The 20,284-nt window shown below is 47.1% G+C and overlaps 1 protein-coding gene across 2 annotated transcripts in view; it reads right to left on the bottom strand.

Moving 5' to 3' along the window:
* LOC133621514 (SLIT-ROBO Rho GTPase-activating protein 1-like) overlaps window positions 1-20,284 on the bottom strand; it is a 123,885-nt gene that overhangs the window by 15,927 nt on the left and 87,674 nt on the right. For both annotated transcript variants that reach the window (XM_061983572.1, XM_061983573.1), the window contains exons 5-17: window positions 10,096-10,158; window positions 7,473-7,670; window positions 7,271-7,399; window positions 6,787-7,008; window positions 6,600-6,701; window positions 6,331-6,528; window positions 6,172-6,256; window positions 5,933-5,960; window positions 5,819-5,852; window positions 5,688-5,748; window positions 5,539-5,616; window positions 5,332-5,466; window positions 5,159-5,264 (exon numbers count right to left, since the gene is read on the bottom strand). In XM_061983572.1, coding sequence (XP_061839556.1) covers window positions 5,159-5,264; window positions 5,332-5,466; window positions 5,539-5,616; window positions 5,688-5,748; window positions 5,819-5,852; window positions 5,933-5,960; window positions 6,172-6,256; window positions 6,331-6,528; window positions 6,600-6,701; window positions 6,787-7,008; window positions 7,271-7,399; window positions 7,473-7,670; window positions 10,096-10,158 — 1,439 coding nt within the window. The remainder of the gene's footprint in view (window positions 1-5,158; window positions 5,265-5,331; window positions 5,467-5,538; window positions 5,617-5,687; window positions 5,749-5,818; window positions 5,853-5,932; window positions 5,961-6,171; window positions 6,257-6,330; window positions 6,529-6,599; window positions 6,702-6,786; window positions 7,009-7,270; window positions 7,400-7,472; window positions 7,671-10,095; window positions 10,159-20,284) is intronic.

Raw genomic sequence — 20,284 nt, 5'->3', positions numbered from 1 at the left:
TGGGAGTTTCCTCCTCTCCCAGCTCGCCAGCCTCAATCTGAACCTTGGTATTTACCGTGATGACGGACTGGCAGTGTGTCGCGCCTCGCCAAGGAGCAGCGAGAATACCAAGAAGGGCATATGCCAAATTTTCAAAGAGAACGGCCTACGGATCACGATTGAAGCCAACAAGCAAACCGTCAACTTCCTTGACGTCACTTTCAACCTGAGAAATAACAGCTACCAACCATTCACGAAACCCAACACAACACTCCAATACGTGCACCATGACAGCAACCACCCACCCACCACCACGAAAAGAATACCTACCGGAATCAATAAAAGGCTATCGATGCTGTCATCTAGCAAAGCTGAATTTGACCAAGCAACCCCCCCGTACCAAAAAGCCCTTGATGAAAGCGGATACAATTTCACCCTCACCTATGAACCCACGCCAGGAAACCAGCCAAAAAAGAACAGAAAACGGAACGACATCATCTGGTACAACCCCCCATACAGCAAAAACGTCTCAACGAACATTGGACGCAAATTCCTCAATCTGATTGACAAACACTTTCCCAAAGACAACATCCTAAGAAAAGTATTCAACAAGAACAACATTAAATTGAGCTACAGCTGCATGAACAATATACGACAAATCATCTCAAACCACAACAAAACAATTGCAAATGAGCCGTCGGCCCCCAGACAGAGCGACTCCAAAACCAACAAAGGCTGTAACTGTCGAAAGAAACCTGATTGCCCTCTCAACGGGGGGTGCTTACAAACATCAGTTGTCTACCAATCTAAGGTAATACGCAAGGACATTAACACATCCGACACATATGTAGGATTAACCGAGGGAGAGTTTAAAACCAGATGGAACAATCACAAGGCTTCTTTCAGGAACCAAAACCTGCGGAATACCACAGAACTCAGCAAACACATTTGGGACCTCAAAGACAATAATGTTGAATATTCAATAACATGGCAAATTCTTGCATCCAGCACACCTTACAATAGTGGTAATAAAAGATGCAACCTATGCTTGAAAGAGAAACTGTTTATTATTTACCGTCCAGACCTGTCATCCCTCAACAAGCACAGCGAAATTGCATCAGCATGCCGCCACAGACGGAAACACCTCCTAGGTAACACATGAGCCAATCACCACGCCCCTACGCCAGCCTGTACCCACCCACTCTGTGCCCTATATAAACCATGGTATGTGAATGCTCCCATTAAAATCTCCTGATGATTGAGGGAATCCCCCCCTCATGAAACAGGCCTGTAGAGATGAAATAGTCTTGTGATTTTTTTCCCACACACATATATATATATATATATATGTATATATATATATATATATATATATATATATATATATATATATATATACATATATACTGTATATATATATATATATATATATATATATATATATATATATATATACTGTATATATATATATATATATATATATATACTGTATATATATATATATATATATATATATATATACACATACATATACACATATATATATATATATATATATATATATATATAAAAAAAGAAAATATATATATATACATACATATATACATATATATATATATATATATATATATATATATATATATATATCTACATCCTGAAAATATGCAAACAAAACTGTGTTTAGATAATTGATACGTCAAACTTGCATAAATAAATCTTAAGGAATATAACATAACTTGGCTTCTGAGAGCTTCAAAATGTAATGAATAAAATGCTAAAGTTGTTGATAAACAAGCAATTATTTTAATAATTAAATATGGTCATTTCAAATGAATTATGATCATTTAAAATTAATTATTTCAAATATGTTTATTTTAATGTATAATTCTATGGCTGGATGTAGTAAGGAGTCAGAAAAAATACAAATAAAAATACAATTAATTTTGATGTTTTTAGCAAAATATAGTAAACATTTATTTCGTTTTTTGTTTTTTTTAATTAGTATATATATTTATTTTTAGGTAAGATAAACATAATAATACAATTTATCTCTAGTATGGATGATTTAGTTCTTGTCACCCTGTTGTCTTCCCGTCTGAAAAAAGGCTGTCCTCACTCAGGTCCGCATGGCTGAAAATCGGGAGATTTTCGGGAGAATATTTGTCCCGGGAGGTTTTTGGGAGAGGCGCTGAATTTCGGGAGTCTCCTGGAAAATTCGGGAGGGTTGGCAAGTATGCCACACACTAAGTGACAGCAAGGCATACTTGTTCAACAGCCATACAGATCACACTGACGGTGGCCGTATAAACAACTATAACACTCTTACTAATATGCGCCACACTGTGAATCCACACCAAACAAGAATGACAAACACATTTCGGGAGAACATCCACACCGTAATACAACATAAACACAACAGAACAAATACCCAGAATCCCATGCACTCTTCCGGGCTACATTACACACCCTGCTACCACCAAACCCCGCCCACCTCAATCTACGCACAGGGGGTGGGGGGTGTTGTTGATGTGTGGGGGGGCAGGGTTGGGGTGGCGGGCTTTGGTGGTAGCGGGGGTGTATAAAGTAGCCCGGAAGAGTTAGGGATGCATGGGGATTCTGGGTATTTGTTCTGTTGTGTTACGGTGCGGATGTTCTCCCGAAATGTGTTTGTCATTCTTGTTTGGTGTGGGTTCACAGTGTGGCGCATATTAGTAAGAGTGTTAAAGTTGTTTATATCGCCACCCTCAGTGTGATCTGTATGGCTGTTAACCAATTATGTGTGTCTGCAGAAGCCTCATATAACATGTAACTGGGCTGGCAAGCTGTTTGTTCAAGGCGTAGAGGGCGCTAAAGGTAGTGACATCACGGCACGCCCTTATTATTGTTGTTTGGGTGAAAATCAGCATACATTTGAGAGAGAGTCTACCGGTAAAATCGGGAGGGTTGGCAAGTGTGACGCTGTCAAGTGCCCTTCATATAAAACTTGCGGGCCGCACTAACATTACATTTCCATATTAAGGTGCGGGCCGCATGGTTTATACATGGCACAAAGCAAAAAAAAACTTTGTATGCAGTGTTATTTCATTTTAAATTTCAAAAGAGTTTTGTGGCTCCCATTGTTTTCTTTAATTTGTGGAAACGGGTCAAAATGGCTCTTTGAGTGGTAAAGGTTGCCGACCCCTGACCTATGCCAACATTAACATGCTAGCTTTTAAAGCTCATTTTTCAGATATACACCCAGCGTCGCATTTTTTACTACTTGATGCTATCTGGCTAGCATGCTAACTGTTCAGTTCGGCTACGGCTTTTCAGTATTCACGCACAATTTCTACCAAAATTGCATTTTTTTAGTTAGATTTAAACGATTTCTTATGAAAGGTTGCTTTGATTTTTCAGACTATTCTGTTTAGCCGGACCTTTTTGGAACTGCTTACGGATAAAAAGGGAGGTACTTGAGTACTTGGATTAACCGGCAAAAGATGAGAGGACGAGAATGATAAATATTTTCAGGGTTGTTAACAATTCGTTGCTTTTGTCTTTGGTTGCCATTCTATCCTATTTCTGGGGCTGAGGTTGCTGAGGTAGTTAAAAAGCTCCTCGGTGGCAAGGCCCCAGGGGTAGATGAGATCCGCCCGGAGTTCCTTAAGGCTCTGGATGCTGTGGGGCTGTCTTGGTTGACAAGACTCTGCAGCATCGCGTGGACATCGGGGGCGGTACCTCTGGATTGGCAGACCGGGGTGGTGGTTCCTCTCTTTAAGAAGGGGAACCGGAGGGTGTGTTGTAACTATCGTGGGATCACACTCCTCAGCCTTCCCGGTAAGGTCTATTCGGGTATACTGGAGAGGAGGCTACGCCGGATAGTCCAACCTCGGATTCAGGAGGAACAGTGTGGTTTTCGTCCTGGTCGTGGAACTGTGGACCAGCTCTACACTCTCGGCAGGGTCCTTGAGGGTGCATGGGAGTTTGCCCAACCAGTCTACATGTGTTTTGTGGACTTGGAGAAGGCATTCGACCGTGTCCCTCGGGAAGTCCTGTGGGGAGTGCTCAGGGAGTATGGGGTATCGGACTGTCTGATTGTGGCAGTCCGCTCCCTGTATGATCAGTGTCAGAGCTTGGTCCGCATTGCCGGCAGTAAGTCGGACACGTTTCCAGTGAGGGTTGGACTCCGCCAAGGCTGCCCTTTCTCACCCATTCTGTTCATAACTTTTATGGACAGAATTTCTAGGCGCAGTCAAGGCGTTGAGGGGATCTGGTTTGGTGGCTGCAGGATTAGGTCTCTGCTTTTTGCAGATGATGTGGTCCTGATGGCTTCATCTGGCCAGGATCTTCAGCTCTCGCTGGATCGGTTCGCAGCCGAGTGTGAAGCGACTGGGATGAGAATCAGCACCTCCAAGTCCGAGTCCATGGTTCTCGCCCGGAAAAGGGTGGAGTGCCATCTCCGGGTTGGGGAGGAGATCTTGCCCCAAGTGGAGGAGTTCAAGTACCTCGGAGTCTTGTTCACGAGTGAGGGAAGAGTGGATCGTGAGATTGACAGGCGGATCGGTGCGGCGTCTTCAGTAATGCGGACGCTGTATCGATCCGTTGTGGTGAAAAAGGAGCTGAGCCGGAAGGCAAAGCTCTCAATTTACCGGTCGATCTACGTTCCCATCCTCACCTATGGTCATGAGCTTTGGGTTATGACCGAAAGGACAAGATCACGGGTACAAGCGGCCGAAATGAGTTTCCTCCGCCGGGTGGCGGGGCTCTCCCTTAGAGATAGGGTGAGAAGCTCTGCCATCCGGGGGGAGCTCAAAGTAAAGCCGCTGCTCCTCCACATGGAGAGGAGCCAGATGAGGTGGTTCGGGCATCTGGTCAGGATGCCACCCGAGCGCCTCCCTAGGGAGGTGTTTAGGGCACGGCCGACCGGTAGGAGGCCGCGGGGAAGACCCAGGACACGTTGGGAAGACTATGTCTCCCGGCTGGCCTGGGAACGCCTCGGGGTCCCAAAGGAAGAGCTGGACGAAGTGGCTGGGGAGAGGGAAGTCTGGGCTTCCCTGCTTAGGCTGCTGCCCCCGCGACCCGACCTCGGATAAGCGGAAGAAGATGGATGGATGGATGGATGCCATTCTATCATCTTGTCGCGCTTTGCGAGGAGGTTGGCGCTATGATTACCAAAAGGATTTAGCAAATGGATACTAACTGGTTGAGGAAAGCAAAGAGGTAGCGCATCACCACTAGTGTGGCCCTTGGGACGCCCAGCAGGATCTTCTGGATGCACTGGGCTCTCTCGTAGAGGTTGTCCATGCCTGCACGCAGGAAGACACTCAGGCCATGTCAACACCAACACGACCTACAAGCGACGGCGACACTCACGGACACAGGCGATGAGGTCGTTGAACCTGTCGCTCGGGAAAAGTGGGTTTTCCAGACCTCGAAAGTAAAGCTTCAAGACGCCAGCCACCGAGTTGATGTCGTGGTTACTTTCCTCGTCAATCAGCGGGTCGTTACCTGTAGGGTAGAGCAAATTGAGTCAAAGATATCCTGGTTCGCCTTCTGTGGCATTTAAGTCCAACCACTCACCTCTCTCAAAGGAGTTCTTGATGTCATTGACCTCTACCTGAGAGCCGGACACCCGGAAAATGCCTTGATGCTGAAGACCTATTGAGAGCGGGACAACCATCATCCTCAGCCTCATCACGGGTGGTCTGTCATGTGACGGCGTGACTCACCATGCAGGTTGATGTAGCGGACGCAGCTCTCCACCAGCAGAGGTATGGCTTTGGTTGAATCCTGTCAACACAATGTGTCGTCCGTTAGTCACATCAGTGGGTTACGTTACAACTTCGAGGCTGAACACTACCTGGTGCTTGCTGTGCGAGTTCTTTCGCCCGCGACTGAAAGAAGAAAGGTAAACTTTAAAAATTGTGGTGAGGGATTTGACCGTCAACATGATGAGGAGGAACCAGCATCTTACCTCGTGGTGAGCAGCTCTGCTTTGTAGCCTGCCAGACAGAAACACTTTTATTCTCTTTGGTACTTTTTGGCACTCTCATCCAAAAAGATAGAACTCGACATGATACAGAGCATTTATTGGTAGCTCGAGAATGGTCACTACCAAGTTGGATTAGGACTTTCTGTTCCAAAGTGTTTTGAAGTGGACCGCTTCTTGGAAACAAAACTTTAAACGTGATAAGAATTTCTTGTTGGTCTCACCTTCTGCTAAGGCTTTCTTCAAGATGTCATGTTTGGCTTGGAGCTTGGAGATCAGGTTACTCCCCTCCAGGTACTCGCGGAATTTCTGAAAGATAACAGCACAGAAGCTCAGTTTGTCTAATGGTGGTCTTCGTTTGGGAATGCTGCACTGGACCTCACAGTGAAGTAGAAGAGTTCTGTCTCCTGTTGGTTGGCTCGTCTCTTGGCCAGACTGGGTTTGTTCAGGTAACTGTCCGACACACTGGATTTTACTGACTCGGACGACGGACTGTGGGTGAAACTCTGGGAGACATCGTAGTCATCCAGGACTGTCATGTCCTGCAGGGTGGTCAGCGTGGCCCCCCAGGTCTTCTTCACCTGGAAACAAACCCGAAAAAGAACCATTACGAGGACTAAGGCATGGTACAAATCAGGATCAGGACTCCGACCTCTTCATTCTCTATTTTCAGTGATGCCAGGCGGGTCTGCAGCTGCGTGAGGCGGAGGCTAAGCTCCGCCTGGACCTGTGGCTGAGAGGCGATCTGCGTCACCTAACAGGAAGTGCCACCACAAGTGCCACAATCAGATTATCAGCATCTGTTGAAGGATCTGCTAAACTACACCACTTCTACCAACCGCGTCACCCATGTGGGCCTGGAAGTTGAAGCGTGACGGCGGGCAGAAGGCGGTTGGATAGAGACCCAAAAGACGCTGGCGGTCTCGAGCGGGATCAAGACCCTCCACAGCGCCCTCAAGCACCTCCAGACCAGCCCTCCTGGAGGCCTCCAGGCTCAGTTCTGCTGACAGGTAGGTCCTCAGAGCCCGGCTCAGACTGGAGTGGTACCCTAGGTCACAGCACTGGAAGAAGGAATACTACGATGTAACTACACAACGTGTGCTAAATAGTTTACTACAATCAAGAGTAAATTCTCAAGTCATTCAATCGCCCGCAACTGGACTGCTCAGTTCGTCTGAAAAGAGGTTTTGCTTCTCATCCGAGCAGGCTTCATCAGTCCATGCTCATAGTCTTAGATTGGTCAGATCTAGGCAATCCAATACAAGGACCTGGATGAATGAGAACATCCTGAGATATATTTCATATAGCAATAGGTCAACTCACGTCAATGATGTCGGGCAGGTCGTGGATGTAGTACTTGAACACGGAAGCGTTGGTGGCCTCGAGAGTCAGCAGGTACTCGTTCCTTGCTTTGAGCGTCTTCAGTTTGTTCTCGGAATACTTGGCCTTTCTCTGCGGGAGGCGGAGTAAACACAGACAAAATATGTCAAAGGGTTCAAACGTTACTTGAAGACCTTGGGAGTACCTTCTCTCGCATCTTCTCCATCTTGCGGGCGGCGTTGCGTCTCTGGTGGCGTTCCTCGATGCGCAGGCCAAACACAGGATCCACTGCTACCCCTGTGCCAGAGCCGCCCTTCACCCGCCCTTCCTGACGCTCTGCTTCCCGCAGCTTGCTTTCCGCACTGATGGTTTCCACGTGGTACATGTGGTAGGTCTTCATCACCTAGGCAACCAAAGTCAGCAGACATGCTCATGTTTGAATGAAGAAGAAAAAATGGGCGGGGGCGTGGTTAAGAGGAGAGGTGTATATTGACAGCTAGAATTCACCAAGTCAAGTATTTCATATATATATATATATATATATATATATATATATATATATATATATATATATATATCTATATATATATATATATATATATATGGGGGCGTGGTCGGGGGTGGGACTGGGGCGTGGTTGTGGGCGGGGGCGTGGTTAAGAGGGGAGGTATATATTGACATACATATATATATATATATATATATATATATATATATATATATATATATATATATATATATATCTACATCCTGAAAATATGCAAACAAAACTGTGTTTAGATAGCTGGAGGGGGCGTGGCCTCCAGCTCCGGCTGAAAATCGGGAGAGGCGCTGAATTTCGGGAGTCTCCCGGAAAATTCGGGAGGGTTCTTCACAGTGCACTTCTAAGTGCACTGTGTATTACTGTACTCAGACTAGAGATGCGCGGATAGGCAATTATTTCATCCGCAACCGCATCAGAAAGTCGTCAACCATCCGCCATCCACCCGATCTAACATTTGATCAGAACCGCACCCGCCCGTTGTTATATATCTAATATAGACGATGCAAGGCATTAGTGAGGTTATAAAGCTTTTGCCTGTTAAAGAAAGGAGACTGATCCAATGCAGCACAGACATTCGCGTGCCACCCTGTCACGACCCAGACGCACACCAGTGCGCAATCATATGGGAGCCGCGCTGAGCGCACCTCCAAGCGCATCTCGCTGCCGGCGACGGCCGGGTATGGGCCCGACGCTCCAGCGCCATCCATTTTCAGGGCTAGTTGATTCGGCAGGTGGGTTGTTACACACTCCTTAGCGGGTTCCGACTTCCATGGCCACCGTCCTGCTGTCTATATCAACCAGGGTGAGCCCCACCGCTTTCGTGAGCGCACTGCGCGCGGAGTGACCCCTGTTACGCGCCCCCGGCAACAGGGGTGGCGGGCAGGTAAGCTGCGCGGGCGGAGCGCGCGGAGTGACCCCTGTTACGAGCCCCCGGCCACGGGGGTGGCGGGCAGGTAAAAGTTAAAGTCCCAATGATTGTCACACACACACTAGGTGTGGTGAAATTTGTCCTCTGCATTTGACCCATCCCCTTGATCACCCCCTGGGAGGTGAGGGGAGCAGTGGGCAGCAGCGGTGCTGCGCCCGGGAATCATTTTTGGTGATTTAACCCCCAATTCCAACCCTTGATGCTGAGTGCCAAGCAGGGACGTAATGGGTCCCATTTTTATAGTCTTTGGTATGACTCGGCCGGGGTTTGAACTCACAACCTACCGATCTCAGGGTGGACACTCTAACCACTAGGCCACTGAGTAGGTGAAGCTGCTTACCTGCTGAGCGTGACGCCGGCCGCGGCGAAGGCGGACGAGGCGGGGTGTCGGTGCGGTGGGCGCGGTGGTGACCCTGGACGTGCGTCGGGCCCTTCTCGCGGATCGCCTCAGCTACGGCTCCCGGTGGGGCCCTCTCGGGGGAAGGGGCCTCGGTCCCGGACCCCGGCGAGGCGTCCCTTCTCCGCCCCGTAAAAGTGTCCATCTCTTTTTTTTTTTTCTTCTGTTGTGGCATATGCTGCAGGTGCCTGCTCGTTTTTTGTATGTGGGTAACAACATTTAACTATGTATATATATATTTACCAATTGGTTTAACTGCCACCCGCCTGAATCTATTTAAAATCTAATTTTTTTTTATTTCAACCGCCCGACCCGACCCGACCCGACCCGACCCGACCCGACCCGACCCGACCCGACCCGCGGATAAGCCACGGACTCCATGGTTGGGCCCGCAAACCGCGCATCTCTAACTCAGACTACTTCTTTCACTTCTAAGTACACTGTGTATTACATACATGTACTCAGATTACTCTATTCACTTCGAATTACATCTACTCTTGTAGTACAGTTCGTTTAGTCAAGTGTGAAAAGGACTTAACAGAACAAAAAGACTAACAGGGGGGGAGACCAAGACCACCTGAAAGAGGGGTCTCGGTCCACTTGCCAGAGGATTCTCGTCCGGAGTGAGTCAAGTGCCAACACCGACCGCACCATCGGACCAAAACAGCGAATACAACGGCACCAAATGCGAATGTCAGCCAGACGATGCAAAGCAACACCCGACTTTAAGCATCATTTGAGCTGCTGACAAAAATATACGCGTGAACGCACCCTTAGAAAGTGTTTCCTAGTAAGGTGTTAAGAAGCAGTGGGATGCCTTGGAAACTTACAGTGTGTTTGTAATGAAGTTGATGCGGGTAAGTGTTCATTTCTGCATGTGATGAGGCGTCTACTCTGTACCGCATGTCATCTGACGTCTTTGCAGAGGTAACACAAGGTGAAGATTGGCGTTTACGTACCGTGTAGAGCTCATTGAGGAGCTTCATGAGATCCTCCTGCAGCTGGAAGATGATCTCCTTGCTCTAAAGGTGGGGGACACGTGTGGAAGTGCATCAACGTCGACAGCAAATGGAGAGATCACATCAAAAATGAAGTGGAAACTTTTAGACTAATTGTTTCTAAATGATCACAAAAACTTTGTATTACATTGTGTCCCTGACAAGAAGACAAAAGGCTGTCTTTTGAAACCTACCAAGAGTAAGGCTCGTAAAACTCCACTCATGTATGGTAATCAACAGAAGGATGTTGTTCTGGCCCCGGGGGACTTCAAAGCGGAGAGAACCAAGGATCTGCCCAATTTCCAGACGAACTCTTTTTGAACTATTTTATGGAACTCTTTTGAACTATTTTACAACCTCTTCTTTTAATAATAATAATAATAACTGGGATTTATATAGCGCTTTTCTAAGTACCCAAAGTCGCTTTACATGTAGAACCCATCAATCATTCACACCTGGTGATGGTAAGCTACTTTCATAGCCACAGCTGCCCTGGGGTAGACTGACGGAAGCGTGGCTGCAATTTGCGCCAACGGCCCCTCCGACCACCACCTATCATTCATCATTCAATTCACCGGTGTGAGTGGCACTGGTGGCAAAGGGTGAAGTGTCCCGCCCAAGGACACAACGGCAGCGATTTTTGGATGGTAAGAGGCGGGGAGCGAACCTGCAACCCTCAGGTTTCTGGCACGGTTGCTCTACCCACTACGCCATGCCGTCTTTTGAACTGTTCGGTAACCAAAGGCAACACTGTTGACGACCCACTTCCCTCTGGAAGCAGCTGTGGTCAGGTGGGGGGAGAAAGTCAAATAAAGAAGGAGGCGTGGGTTCCCTTCCGGGTACTCCGGCTTACTCCCACCTCCAAAGACATGCACCTGGGGATAGGTTGATTGGCAAAAACTAAATTGGCCCTAGTGTGTGAATGTTGTCTGTCTATCTGTGTTGGCCCTGCGATGAGGTGGCGACTTGTCCAGGGTGTACCCCGCCTTCCGCCCGATTGTAGCTGAGATAGGCTCCAGCGCCCCCCGCGACCCCAAAAGGGACAAGCGGTAGAAAATGGATGGATGGATGTGTTCCTGACAAGAAGACAGAAGGCTGTCTTCTGAAACCTACCAAGAGTAAGGCTCGTAAAACTCCACTCATGTATGGTAATCAACAGAAGGATGTTGTTCTGGCCCCGGGGGACTTCAAAGCGGAGAGAACCAAGGATCTGCCCAATTTCCAGACGAACTCTTTTTGAACTATTTTATGGAACTCTTTTGAACTATTTTACAACCTCTTCTTTTAATAATAATAATAATAACTGGGATTTATATAGCACTTTTCTAAGTACCCAAAGTCGCTTTACATGTAGAACCCATCAATCATTCACACCTGGTGATGGTAAGCTACTTTCATAGCCACAGCTGCCCTGGGGTAGACTGACGGAAGCGTGGCTGCAATTTGCGCCAACGGCCCCTCCGACCACCACCTGTCATTCATCATTCAATTCACCGGTGTGAGTGGCACCGGGGGCAAAGGGTGAAGTGTCCCGCCCAAGGACACAACGGCAGCGATTTTTGGATGGTAAGAGGCGGGGAGCGAACCTGCAACCCTCAGGTTTCTGGCACGGTTGCTCTACCCACTACGCCATGCCGTCTTTTGAACTGTTCGGTAACCAAAGGCAACACTGTTTACGACCCACTTCCCTCTGGAAGCAGCTGTGGTCAGGTGGGGGGGAGAAAGTCAAATAAAGAAGGAGGCGTGGGTTCCCTTCCGGGTACTCCGGCTTCCTCCCACCTCCAAAGACATGCACCTGGGGATAGGTTGATTGGCAAAAACTGAATTGGCCGTAGTGTGTGAATGTGAGTGTGAATGTTGTCTGTCTATCTGTGTTGGCCCTGCGATGAGGTGGCGACTTGTCCAGGGTGGACCCCGCCTTCCGCCCGATTGTAGCTGAGATAGGCTCCAGCGCCCCCCGTGACCCCAAAAGGGACAAGCGGTAGAAAATGGATGGATGGATGTGTTCCTGACAAGAAGACAAAAGGCTGTCTTTTGAAACCTACCAAGAGTAAGGCTCGTAAAACTCCACTGTGTAGGGGGGGGAAGCAAGATGGTGTTCCTGTGTTCTCTCATGTATGGTAATCAACAGAAGGATGTTGTTCTGGCCCGGGGGACTTCAAAGCGGAGAGAACCAAGGATCTGCCCAATTTCCAGACGAACTCTTTTTGAAGTATTTTACGAACTCTTTTTGAACTATTTTATGGAACTCTTTTGAACTATTTTACAACCTCTTCTTTTGAACTGTTCGGTAACCAAAGGCAACGCTGTTGACGAACCACTTCCCTCTGGAAGCAGCTGTGGTCAGGTGGGGGGGAGAAAGTCAAATAAAGAAGGAGGCGTGGGTTCCCTTCCGGGTACTCCGGCTTACTCCCACCTCCAAAGACATGCACCTGGGGATAGGTTGATTGGCAAAAACTAAATTGGCCCTAGTGTGTGAATGTGAGTGTGAATGTTGTCTGTCTATCTGTGTTGGCCCTGCGATGGGGTGGCGACTTGTCCAAAAGGGACAAGCGGTAGAAAATGAATGGATGGATGTGTTCCTGACAAGAAGACAAAAGGCTGTCTTTTGAAACCTACCAAGAGTAAAGCTCGTAAAATTCCACTGTGTAGGGGGGGGAAGCAAGATGGTGTTCCTGTGTTCTCTCATGTATGGTAATCAACAGAAGGATGTTGTTCTGGCCCGGGGGACTTCAAAGCGGAGAGAACCAAGGATCTGCCCAATTTCCAGACGAACTCTTTTTGAAGTATTTTACGAACTCTTTTTGAACTATTTTATGGAACTCTTTTGAACTATTTTACAACCTCTTCTTTTGAACTGTTCGGTAACCAAAGGCAACGCTGTTGACGACCCACTTCCCTCTGGAAGCAGCTGTGGTCAGGTGGGGGGGAGAAAGTCAAATAAAGAAGGAGGCGTGGGTTCCCTTCCGGGTACTCCGGCTTCCTCCCACCTCCAAAGACATGCACCTGGGGATAGGTTGATTGGCAAAAACTAAATTGGCCCTAGTGTGTGAATGTGAGTGTGAATGTTGTCTATCTGTGTTGGCCCTGCGATGGGGTGGCGACTTGTCCAAAAGGGACAAGCGGTAGAAAATGGATGGATGGATGTGTTCCTGACAAGAAGACAAAAGGCTGTCTTTTGAAACCTACCAAGAGTAAAGCTCGTAAAACTCCACTGTGTAGGGGGGGGAAGCAAGATGGTGTTCCTGTGTTCTCTCATGTATGGTAATCAACAGAAGGATGTTGTTCTGGCCCGGGGGACTTCAAAGCGGAGAGAACCAAGGATCTGCCCAATTTCCAGACGAACTCTTTTTGAAGTATTTTACGAACTCTTTTTGAACTATTTTATGGAACTCTTTTGAACTATTTTACAACCTCTTCTTTTGAACTGTTCGGTAACCAAAGGCAACGCTGTTGACGACCCACTTCCCTCTGGAAGCAGCTGTGGTCAGGTGGGGGGAGAAAGTCAAATAAAGAAGGAGGCGCGGGTTCCCTTCCGGGTACTCCGGCTTACTCCCACCTCCAAAGACATGCACCTGGGGATAGGTTGATTGGCAAAAACTAAATTGGCCCTAGTGTGTGAATGTGAGTGTGAATGTTGTCTATCTGTGTTGGCCCTGCGATGGGGTGGCGACTTGTCCAAAAGGGACAAGCGGTAGAAAATGGATGGATGGATGTGTTCCTGACAAGAAGACAAAAGGCTGTCTTTTGAAACCTACCAAGAGTAAAGCTCGTAAAACTCCACTGTGTAGGGGGGGGGAAGCAAAATGGTGTTCCTGTGTTCTCTCATGTATGGTAATCAACAGAAGGATGTTGTTCTGGCCGGGGGACTTCAAAGCGGAGAGAACCAAGGATCTGCCCAATTTCCAGACGAACTCTTTTTGAAGTATTTTACGAACTCTTTTTGAACTATTTTATGGAACTCTTTTGAACTATTTTACAACCTCTTCTTTTGAACTGTTCGGTAACCAAAGGCAACACTGTTTACGACCCACTTCCCTCTGGAAGCAGCTGTGGTCAGGTGGGGGGAGAAAGTCAAATAAAGAAGGAGGCGTGGGTTCCCTTCCGGCTACTCCGGCTTACTCCCACCTCCAAAGACATGCACCTGGGGATAGGTTGATTGGCAAAAACTAAATTGGCCCTAGTGTGTGAATGTTGTCTGTCTATCTGTGTTGGCCCTGCGATGAGGTGGCGACTTGTCCAGGGTGTACCCCGCCTTCCGCCCGATTGTAGCTGAGATAGGCTCCAGCGCCCCCCGCGACCCCAAAAGGGACAAGCGGTAGAAAATGGATGGATGGATGTGTTCCTGACAAGAAGACAAAAGGCTGTCTTTTGAAACCTACCAAGAGTAAGGCTCGTAAAACTCCACTCATGTATGGTAATCAACAGAAGGATGTTGTTCTGGCCCCGGGGGACTTCAAAGCGGAGAGAACCAAGGATCTGCCCAATTTCCAGACGAACTCTTTTTGAACTATTTTATGGAACTCTTTTGAACTATTTTACAACCTCTTCTTTTAATAATAATAATAATAACTGGGATTTATATAGCACTTTTCTAAGTACCCAAAGTCGCTTTACATGTAGAACCCATCAATCATTCACACCTGGTGATGGTAAGCTACTTTCATAGCCACAGCTGCCCTGGGGTAGACTGACGGAAGCGTGGCTGCAATTTGCGCCAACGGCCCCTCCGACCACCACCTGTCATTCATCATTCAATTCACCGGTGTGAGTGGCACCGGGGGCAAAGGGTGAAGTGTCCCGCCCAAGGACACAACGGCAGCGATTTTTGGATGGTAAGAGGCGGGGAGCGAACCTGCAACCCTCAGGTTTCTGGCACGGTTGCTCTACCCACTACGCCATGCCGTCTTTTGAACTGTTCGGTAACCAAAGGCAACACTGTTGACGACCCACTTCCCTCTGGAAGCAGCTGTGGTCAGGTGGGGGGAGAAAGTCAAATAAAGAAGGAGGCGTGGGTTCCCTTCCGGCTACTCCGGCTTACTCCCACCTCCAAAGACATGCACCTGGGGATAGGTTGATTGGCAACACTAAGTTGGCCCTATGTGTGAATGTTGTCTGTCTAGCTGTGTTGGCCCTGCGATGGGGTGGCGACTTGTCCAAAAGGGACAAGCGGTAGAAAATGGATGGATGGATGTGTTCCTGACAAGAAGACAAAAGGCTGTCTTTTGAAACCTACCAAGAGTAAAGCTCGTAAAACTCCACTGTGTAGGGGGGGGGAAGCAAGATGGTGTTCCTGTGTTCTCTCATGTATGGTAATCAACAGAAGGATGTTGTTCTGGCCCGGGGGACTTCAAAGCGGAGAGAACCAAGGATCTGCCCAATTTCCAGGCGAACTCTTTTTGAAGTATTTTACGAACTCTTTTTGAACTATTTTATGGAACTCTTTTGAACTATTTTACAACCTCTTCTTTTGAACTGTTCGGTAACCAAAGGCAACGCTGTTTACGACCCACTTCCCTCTGGAAGCAGCTGTGGTCAGGTGGGGGGAGAAAGTCAAATAAAGAAGGAGGCGTGGGTTCCCTTCCGGGTACTCCGGCTTACTCCCACCTCCAAAGACATGCACCTGGGGATAGGTTGATTGGCAAAAACTAAATTGGCCCTAGTGTGTGAATGTTGTCTGTCTATCTGTGTTGGCCCTGCGATGAGGTGGCGACTTGTCCAGGGTGTACCCCGCCTTCCGCCCGAATGCAGCTGAGATAGGCTCCAGCGCCCCCCGCGACCCCAAAAGGGACAAGCGGTAGAAAATGGATGGATGGATGTGTTCCTGACAAGAAGACAAAAGGCTGTCTTTTGAAACCTACCAAGAGTAAAGCTCGTAAAATTCCACTGTGTAGGGGGGGGAAGCAAGATGGTGTTCCTGTGTTCTCTCATGTATGGTAATCAACAGAAGGATGTTGTTCTGGCCCGGGGGACTTCAAAGCGGAGAGAACCAAGGATCTGCCCAATTTCCAGACGAACTCTTTTTGAAGTATTTTACGAACTCTTTTTGAACTATTTTATGGAACTCTTTTGAACTATTTTACAACCTCTTCTTTTGAACTGTTCGGTAACCAAAGGCAACGCTGTTGATGACCCACTTCCCTCTGGAAGCAGCTGTGGTCAGGTGGGGGGGAGAAAGTCAAATAAAGAAGGAGGCGTGGGTTCCCTTCCGGGTACTCCGGCTTACTCCCACCTCCAAAGACATGCACCTGGGGATAGGTTGATTGGCAAAAACTAAATTGGCCCTAGTGTGTGAATGTTGTCTGTCTATCTGTGTTGGCCCTGCGATGAGGTGGCGACTTGTCCAGGGTGTACCCCGCCTTCCGCCCGAATGCAGCTGAGATAGGCTCCAGCGCCCCCCGCGACCCCAAAAGGGACAAGCGGTAGAAAATGGATGGATGGATGTGTTCCTGACAAGAAGACAAAAGGCTGTCTTTTGAAACCTACCAAGAGTAAAGCTCGTAAAATTCCACTGTGTAGGGGGGGGAAGCAAGAGGGTATTCCTGTGTTCTCTCATGTATGGTAATCAACAGAAGGATGTTGTTCTGGCCCGGGGGACTTCAAAGCAGAGAGAACCAAGGATCTGCCCAATTTCCAGGCGAACTCTTTTTGAAGTATTTTACGAACTCTTTTTGAACTATTTTATGGAACTCTTTTGAACTATTTTACAACCTCTTCTTTTGAACTGTTCGGTAACCAAAGGCAACGCTGTTTACGACCCACTTCCCTCTGGAAGCAGCTGTGGTCAGGTGGGGGGGAGAAAGTCAAATAAAGAAGGAGGCGTGGGTTCCCTTCCGGGTACTCCGGCTTACTCCCACCTCCAAAGACATGCACCTGGGGATAGGTTGATTGGCAAAAACTAAATTGGCCCTAGTGTGTGAATGTGAGTGTGAATGTTGTCTATCTGTGTTGGCCCTGTGATGGGGTGGCGACTTGTCCAAAAGGGACAAGCGGTAGAAAATGGATGGATGGATGTGTTCCTGACAAGAAGACAAAAGGCTGTCTTTTGAAACCTACCAAGAGTAAGGCTCGTAAAATTCCACTGTGTAGGGGGGGGAAGCAAGATGGTGTTCCTGTGTTCTCTCATGTATGGTAATCAACAGAAGGATGTTGTTCTGGCCCGGGGGACTTCAAAGCGGAGAGAACCAAGGATCTGCCCAATTTCCAGACGAACTCTTTTTGAAGTATTTTACGAACTCTTTTTGAACTATTTTATGGAACTCTTTTGAACTATTTTACAACCTCTTCTTTTGAACTGTTCGGCAACCAAAGGCAACGCTGTTGACGACCCACTTCCCTCTGGAAGCAGCTGTGGTCAGGTGGGGGGAGAAAGTCAAATAAAGAAGGAGGCGTGGGTTCCCTTCCGGGTACTCCGGCTTACTCCCACCTCCAAAGACATGCACCTGGGGAGATAGGTTGATTGGCAAAAACTAAATTGGCCCTAGTGTGTGAATGTTGTCTGTCTATCTGTGTTTGCCCTGCGATGAGGTGGCGACTTGTCCAGGGTGTACCCCGCCTTCCGCCCGATTGTAGCTGAGATAGGCTCCAGCGCCCCCCGCGACCCCAAAAGGGAATAAGCGGTAGAAAATGGATGGATGGATGAATTAACTTAGAATTTCATGGCTGCAACACGTGCCAAAGTAGTTGGGAAAGGGCATGTTCACCACTGTGTTACATGGCCTTTCCTTTTAACAACACTCAGTAAACGTTTGGGAACTGAGGAGACACATTATTGAAGCTTCTCAGGTGGAATTCTTTCCCATTCTTGCTTGATGTACAGCTTAAGTTGTTCAACAGTCCGGGGGTCTCCGTTGTGCTATTTTATGCTTCCTAATGCGCCACACATTTTCAATGGGAGACAGGTCTGAACTACAGGCAGGCCAGTCTAGTACCCGCACTCTTTTACTATGAAGCCACGTTGATGTAACACGTGGCTTGGCATTGCCTTGCTGAAATAAGCAGGGGCGTCAGAGGTCTAGTATGTACAGGTAAAAGCCAGTAAATTAGAATATTTTGAAAAACTTGATTTATTTCAGTAATTGCATTCAAAAGGTGTAACTTGTACATTATATTTATTCATTGCACACAGACTGATGCATTCAAATGTTTATTTCATTTAATTTTGATGATTTGAAGTGGCAACAAATGAAAATCCAAAATTCCGTGTGTCACAAAATTAGAATATTACTTAAGGCTAATACAAAAAAGGGATTTTTAGAAATGTTGGCCAACTGAAAAGTATGAAAATGAAAAATATGAGCATGTACAATACTCAATACTTGGTTGGAGCTCCTTTTGCCTCAATTACTGCGTTAATGCGGCGTGGCATGGAGTCGATGAGTTTCTGGCACTGCTCAGGTGTTATGAGAGCCCAGGTTGCTCTGATAGTGGCCTTCAACTCTTCTGCGTTTTTGGGTCTGGCATTCTGCATCTTCCTTTTCACAATACCCCACAGATTTTCTATGGGGCTAAGGTCAGGGGAGTTGGCGGGCCAATTCAGAACAGAAATGCCATGGTCTGTAAACCAGGCACGGGTAGATTTTGCGCTGTGTGCAGGCGCCAAGTCCTGTTGGAACTTGAAATCTCCATCTCCATAGAGCAGGTCAGCAGCAGGAAGCATGAAGTGCTCTAAAACTTGCTGGTAGACGGCTGCGTTGACCCTGGATCTCAGGAAACAGAGTGGACCGACACCAGCAGATGACATGGCACCCCAAACCATCACTGATGGTGGAAACTTTACACTAGACTTCAGGCAACGTGGATCCTGTGCCTCTCCTGTCTTCCTCCAGACTCTGGGACCTCGATTTCCAAAGGAAATGCAAAATTTGCTTTCGTCAGAAAACATGACTTTGGACCACTCAGCAGCAGTCCAGCTGGTGTCGGTCCACTCTGTTTCCTGAGATCCAGGGTCAACGCAGCCGTCTACCAGCAAGTTTTAGAGCACTTCATGCTTCCTGCTGCTGACCTGCTCTATGGAGATGGAGATTTCAAGTTCCAACAGGACTTGGCGCCTGCACACAGCGCAAAATCTACCCGTGCCTGGTTTACGGACCATGGTATTTCTGTTCTAAATTGGCCCGCCAACTCCCCTGACCTTAGCCCCATAGAAAATCTGTGGGGTATTGTGAAAAGGAAGATGCAGAATGCCAGACCCAAAAACGCAGAAGAGTTGAAGGCCACTATCAGAGCAACCTGGGCTCTCATAACACCTGAGCAGTGCCAGAAACTCATCGACTCCATGCCACGCCGCATTAACGCAGTAATTGAGGCAAAAGGAGCTCCAACCAAGTATTGAGTATTGTACATGCTCATATTTTTCATTTTCATACTTTTCAGTTGGCCAACATTTCTAAAAATCCCTTTTTTGTATTAGCTTTAAGTAATATTCTAATTTTGTGACACACGGAATTTTGGATTTTCATTTGTTGCCACTTCAAATCATCAAAATTAAATGAAATAAACATTTGAATGCATCAGTCTGTGTGCAATGAATAAATATAATGTACAAGTTACACCTTTTGAATGCAATTACTGAAATAAATCAAGTTTTTCAAAATATTCTAATTTACTGGCTTTTGCCTGTAAGTGTTTGATGAGCATTCCTCAACTTTATCAGTACTTATTGCCACCTTTCCCAACTTCTTTGTCATCAAATTCTAAAGTTAATGATTATTTTCAAAAAAAAAAAACGTTTATCAGTTTGAACATCAAATATGTTGTCTTTGTAGCATATTCAACTGATTATGGGTTGAAAAGGATTTGCAAATCATTGTATTCCGTTTATATTTACATCTAACACAATTTCCCAACTCATATGGAAACGGGGTTTGTACATACATGTACCGTATTTTCCGCACTATTAGCCGCACCTAAAAACCACAAATTTTCTCAAAAGCTGACAGTGCGGCTTTTAACCCGGTGCGCTTTATATATGGATTAATATTAAGATTCATTTTCATAAAGTTTCGATCTCGCAACTTCGGTAAACAGCCGCCATCTTTTTTCCCGGTAGAACAGGAAGCGCTTCTTCTTCTACGCAAGCAACCGCCAAGGTAAGCACCCGCCCCCATAGAGCAGGAAGTGCTTCTTCTTCTACTGTAAGCAACCACCC

The sequence above is a fragment of the Nerophis lumbriciformis genome, linkage group LG25 (assembly GCF_033978685.3).
Source record: "Nerophis lumbriciformis linkage group LG25, RoL_Nlum_v2.1, whole genome shotgun sequence".
Classification (NCBI taxonomy): Eukaryota; Metazoa; Chordata; class Actinopteri; order Syngnathiformes; family Syngnathidae; genus Nerophis; species Nerophis lumbriciformis.
Note: the sequence above shows the minus strand (reverse complement) of the source record. Positions and strands in the feature narration are given on the sequence as shown.